At 32.5% G+C, this 5,971-nt stretch overlaps 1 protein-coding gene across 1 annotated transcript; it reads right to left on the reverse strand.

Annotated features, from left to right (window-relative positions):
* Positions 1-436: 436 nt before the first annotated feature.
* On the reverse strand, positions 437-4,974 carry LOC136407984 (jerky protein homolog-like). Its single transcript, XM_066388615.1, has 8 exons — positions 4,774-4,974; positions 4,185-4,724; positions 3,898-4,111; positions 2,915-3,264; positions 2,559-2,841; positions 2,288-2,314; positions 2,173-2,244; positions 437-579 (listed from the first exon to the last, which is right to left on the reverse strand). Exons 1-8 carry the CDS (start codon positions 4,972-4,974, stop codon positions 437-439), a joined length of 1,830 nt encoding a protein of 609 aa, XP_066244712.1.
* Between the last annotated feature and the right edge of the window lie 997 nt (positions 4,975-5,971).

Consider the following 5,971-nt stretch of genomic DNA (forward strand, 5'->3'; position numbering starts at 1 on the left):
AAATGAGGAATTATTTAAATATTATGTTTCTTAACAGGTGGATTGAAAAGAGAGTAGCAGTGGAATGGCCTGCTCGATTATCAGTTTTAACTTCCTGCGATTTTTTTTATGAGGCCACATAAAGAACAAAGTGTATAAAGGTTGTTGAGGTTCCTTCGATAAACGAAACCACGAAAACAACAATTTGGTTTACGAAAGTGGACTGTATTAATTTTCACTTATATAAATAATGATAAAGTATTGGTCTAAGTATGAAGTGGGAGTTTGCTTAGTTGGAAAGATTACGAACTACGTTTACGATCACATGTCTAGGGCGAGCACTAGTCAAAGAGAGCCTGAAATTACTGCGATCATCCCTTAAGTACTAAACCTGAGGAAATCCAACCAGGGGCGCGCCAATACCAGAAGCCCTTAAGGGCAATGGTCCCGCCTAAGGTCATAAATCACCGCCATCTGGCAAATACCTATACAAGTCGCTTTCATTGAAGTATTGCAGACCGCCGAAATGCGGATCGCGGCAATGGTCCAATTTAGAAAGTTTCCTTTGACGAGTAGCGTATTTCCCAGCCATAAAGAGCCCTTCGATATGGCCTGATGGGTACGATGGTCTAGCGCCCAGATGGAATCCTCCAAATAAGTATCGATACACATGGGCGTAACTTAAGGAATGAAAGTACAAATAAATTAACTAAACAAACTACACCAAGAAACAATAACCTAAAGTCCTTAACAAAGGTAGACCAAACAATTTAAATGGTCTCAGGGCTCGAATAATTAATATATCCCGGAAAATAAGTGATGAAATGTTGGTAAATGTAAGGCAAAGTTTTATACAAAGACTCAATTAATGTATTGCATATAATGGTTAACATTTTGAGCATTGACAGTAAAGAATTATTAGAGTATTCAACTTTATTTGGATAGTCATGGGCGCACATAAAATAACTAATTCTAACATTACAAACATTTTGCAATTTTATTTCAAAATTTTCCTAGTGGAATCCTCCAACATTTTTATGTAGTGGTATGTAAAAATAGATGCCCATTCCAAAAAAACACAAAAAATAGTAGGTTGCCATTTCAACAAAAAAGTTAGACATTCCAGGCGTGAGACTATGAGATATAATAACATTTTAAGGTCATTATTATATGCGAAAGAAACAGTCCTAAAACTATTGTTTAAACGTTTTTTTTTCATCCAAAATATTCCAAAAGATATACATTACTTCATACATATGGGTCACTCTGTATTTAGAAGAAACATTCTATCCATATATACAGGATGTTCCAAATTAGATGTGCTATCATGGCTATCTCTTAAACGGTAAGAGTTACACGGTCGGTTAAATTAGAAAAAAATGTGCCAAATTTAATATTCTCGTTAGAACTGAAAACAATATTGTCAAATGATCTTCCGAATTATTATGAAAACACGAAAATTTGGTCAAATTTAATTTTCTAAGTCAATCAAAAACTAAAGACCTTTCAGTAAAATGTTTGATACAAAAATTTCATAGTTTTCTTATGTCTACAAACCAGTAAATTTCAAAATTTTCAATATTGCTTAGTTTATGACATAGACAACAACTTGACTCTTTTAAATACATAGCTGTACATTTTCTGGCGATTTTTAAGAGTCTTTAGTAACCTTTTTACTAACATGATATACAGGATTATTCACGTCATGTTACACGTAATATTACGGCTAAAGTATTTAATATTTCAAATTTTTCTTTTTTGCGATGTGTAGAACTCATTAGAGGTGCATTCTAAAATTATTTTACTTTTATATAGGGGGTTGTAAATAAGTGAAAAATATCAAAATTATGTTTTTTTAAATGGAACACTCAATATATTAGTACCGTTTTAGATTCCTTGAGAAAAATAAATGTGAATTTGATTAAGGTTTACTTACCCTAAACCTTAAGGATTTTGAAATAATTGAGATTTTGTAAAAATGTAGTGCAAATTTAAAAACTTTGCTTTAAAGAAAGTTTAAACTAGAATAAGCCGAAATTTGCATCAAGCCTCAGACATGAGGCATATTTCATGCCATAGTCATGAAAATTTAGATACCTTATACAGTGTGTCTAAAAAATAAATTGAAAAATGTATTTACTTTGATGGATATTAACTTACTTAATTTAAATGGAACACCCTATATTTTGTTACTCCAACTATCAGATTGAAATATTACCGATCGAAAACTATTGTACTTTCCTATACCTAAATGTACAAGTTTTCCTTGAAAATTAAGATTTTTAAAGAAAGTAGAAAATCCTATTACTTTTTGTATCAGTTGCCACGGTGATATCTAAAATGTCAATATAAAGAATCATATTTATGCATTTTTTTTTCAGAGATTTGATTAAATATGAAAATTATCTTGTAAGTTACGCAAATAATATTGAAAATATCATAAATAAAGAATTATATATACAGTAGCCACTCGATTATATGAACTAATAAAAACCAGGGGTGTTCATTAAACCAAATTGTTCACATAATCGAATTTTTTATTTTAAGCTGTTACATATTAACAAAATAATGCGTAATACATTTTTGAATTTTTTTCGCCGATAAACTCTTATGTAGGGCCTTATCTCTACATTTTTTTAACACTAATAAATCATTTATTTCGAAAATATTTTCTTCGCTCCATGCAATTACTTTATTAAACGCATCTACAGCCTCTGAAGCACTAATTTGGATTTTTTTTCGCGCACCATCATCATCGCCTTCATCTATCAGCGAAACCGCATCATCACTTGTGTCTCTTGTATCTTGCTCATTAATATCATCTTTATTCCAATTTTGAATATCATCCGTTGAAAGAGAAACCTGAAATATAAACTAAATATGCAACTAGGCTGCAAGAAAAAATGATCATATAAGATCCATTTTTTTAGTTTACCTGACTATTAATTTCAGTAAGCAAATTTTTAACTTCTTCAATTGTTTCCTCTGATTTGTTTTTATATCTTTCTTTGAGAAGACTAAGAGGAACATCATTTTCCGAATCCGAATCATCGTCATGTTCACGAAAATTTAAAATGTTTCTCCAACATTTTCTTATTGTCTCAGCTTCAACTCTATTCCAAGCTATAGAAAGACTTATTATAGCATCTTTGATTGTTAACTCTTTCAAAACTTTTGATATGTCTTCATATTTAGAGGATACTATAGTTGACAGTAAGCTTGATCTATAGTACAGTGTTGTAAGGCGGATGACATTCTGATCCATTGGTTGAATCAAGGGGGTTACTGTTAGGACTTGCGACGTATTGTTTTATCACGGATTATGGTTGGGTTATTTATTAGTTTAAATGTTCAAAGTTAGTTTAACAAACTGAAGTTACGCCCATGGACAACCCCAGCCATTGGGTAATACTGTTGGAATTCCCAGCGCTTAACACCCATCTTCGGCTGAGGGAAGTTATTTTATGATTGGGATTTCCAGCACTATTCTTTGTCGGACTAACATTGCGAATTTAAATTAAAGGTACCGCCAAACGAATACAATGGCTGGGCTCCAATAAAAGCCCAGCGATCGTGCCTCTAAGTGCTACGCTTTAACGTAACAAGGTAGCTTAGAAGCCGCTAATGGGGCCCTATCGGGGGTACGTCTATGGGCGTTACACCTCCGTATCAATACTTAAGGAGGGTGCGAAACTGAAGAAGCTCTCTTTTCTCGCCACTTCATCACGAACTCGTACGCGTTAAACTCTCGTCAACATTCTTTAAATAACGCATTTCTCGATATTGTATAGTTGTTAATGTTACCAATAAACCTTTGTTAAGTTAAGGTTTAGTTTCTTTTATACGTGAAAACAGTGTCTCTGAGACTGCGAACTCAGGGTGGTCCTTCATAATCGATCAATCCAGTCCACGATCTACGTAGTTCACGGTTATCGTATCGAAAAGGGTGAATCGACCCAACCACGTACACGCGCCAAAATTTGGACCTAACAGTTACATTTGGTGGCGTATATTTTACAAAAATATTTCCATCTTTAGAACATAATTTTTCAGCAATCGGATAACTAGGAGCATTGTCTAACAAAAGCATGGCTCGTAAGGGTAATTTCTTTTCATCTAAATATTTTTCAACCTTAAAAATCGTGCATGCAAAGGTGTAAGATAAAATACATATTCTATATACATATGTTATCTTTTTAGCTTACTTGAGGAACAAAACATTTATGAAACCAGTTCTCAAATATTGTACAAGTCATCCAGCCTTTTTTAGAGTAATCATAATCTACTGGCAACGAAAAATTTGTAAAACTTCGTGGACGTTTTGCTTTCCCTATTACAAGGGGTTTAATTTTATGATCTCCTGTAGCGTTTGTACAGGCAAGAAAAGTAAGTCTAACTTTTTCACTTTTTCTCCCAGGAGCAGTTTTTTCATCTCTCCTTACTAACGTTTTTTCGGGAAGCAACTTCCAAAAGAGATCAGCCTCATCTGCATTATAGATTTGTGCATCTGTAAGATTAAGTCTGGCTATAAGTGAACGAAGATTTTCTTGAAATGGAGGTACAAGTTCAGGATTCGTTGATAGTTTTTCACCGGATATTTTCAAAAATCTAATGCCAAATCTACGTTTAAACTTTTGCAACCAGTCATCACTTGCATTAAAGTGTTCTTTTTCTTTTAAAATCCCATGTAATGATTTTGCCTTGACCTTTAATAGCTCACTTGTTACCGAAAAGTTTCTGGATCTCTGTTTACAAAACCATTCATATAATTTTTTTTTCCATTCTAGGCATTACTCCAGTTTTTAAAGTTTTTCTTTTACTCAAACCATAGCACTCGGATGAAGTATTCAAAATATTAATTCGATTCTTTTTTATAAGACAAACAGTGGATTTTGCAATACCATACTTTTTTGCGAGATTTGTGACACTTTCACCGCTTTCCAACTTCTTTATAATATCACTTTTGTCTGATAATGTCAATACTTTGCGCTTCATATTTTGACGACAGAACGCAACTCGGCGGGTCAAATAAGCCTGTTATATTCTATAGCTTGCTGTGGAAACTACTATTAGTACATATTTTATACCGTTATAATATATTATTAAACCTTTTCGGGGGTTCCCGAAACCTCTGCAGTGAACTACCAGAAGTTCATATAATCGAGGTTGCCGCTGTTCATTCTATAGAACCTACCATGTTAAAATTTTATTGTTCATTATATTGGATAGTTCATATAATCGAGTATTCAGATAAACGAGCGCCTACTGTATATGTATATGTATATGAGTTCTACACATCGCAAAAAAGAAAAATTCGAAATATTAAATACTTAAGCCACAATATTCCGTGTAGCATGACGTGAATAACCCTGTATATGTTTTAGGTAAAAAAGAATTCTGAATTTTTCTCTTAATAAGCTATGTCGGTCCTGGGGTTCTAAGTAAAAAATGCAATTATTATGTGACTGAAAAATGTTATGCAAGTAAATAAATTATCAATCAAGCCATACAAAATTAATAATATATTGGAAAAAAATTATATATCGTGTGATACATCAGTATAAAGGAATTACTAGGGACTTTTAAAAATCGCCAGAAAATATACAGATTTGTATTTAAAAAAGTCAAGTTGTTGTCTATGTCATAAATTAAGAAATATTTAAAATTTTGAAATCTACTGGTTTGTAGACATAAGAAAACTATGAAGTTTTTGTATCAAACATTTTACTGAAAAACCTTTAGTTTCTGATTGACTTAGAAAATGAAATTTGACAAAATTTTCGTGTTTTTATAATAACTCAGAAACTAAAGATCATTTGGTAACATTGTTTTCAGTTCTAACAAGAGTATTAAATTTGGCACATTTTTTCTAATTTATTCGACACTGTAACTCTTACCGTTTAAGAGGTAGCCATGATAGCACATCGGATTTGAAATACCCTGTATATACATACATGTAGGTATATTGCATGTGGATCGACAGGTACCACAG

This window comes from Euwallacea similis, chromosome 4 (genome assembly GCF_039881205.1).
Source record: "Euwallacea similis isolate ESF13 chromosome 4, ESF131.1, whole genome shotgun sequence".
NCBI classification, from domain to species: domain Eukaryota; kingdom Metazoa; phylum Arthropoda; class Insecta; order Coleoptera; family Curculionidae; genus Euwallacea; species Euwallacea similis.

Excerpts from the sequence above, each read along its gene's own strand:
- LOC136407984 (XM_066388615.1), bottom strand. The coding sequence starts at position 4,974 with ATGAAGCGCAAAGTATTGACATTATCAGACAAAAGTGATATTATAAAG. Across the intron at positions 2,842-2,914 it reads TTACTGAAATTAATAGTCAG|GTTTCTCTTTCAACGGATGA; the intron begins GTAAACTAAAAA and ends TTTATATTTCAG. Across the intron at positions 580-2,172 it reads ATTTCAATCTGATAGTTGGA|GGCTCTTTATGGCTGGGAAA; the intron begins GTAACAAAATAT and ends GCCATATCGAAG.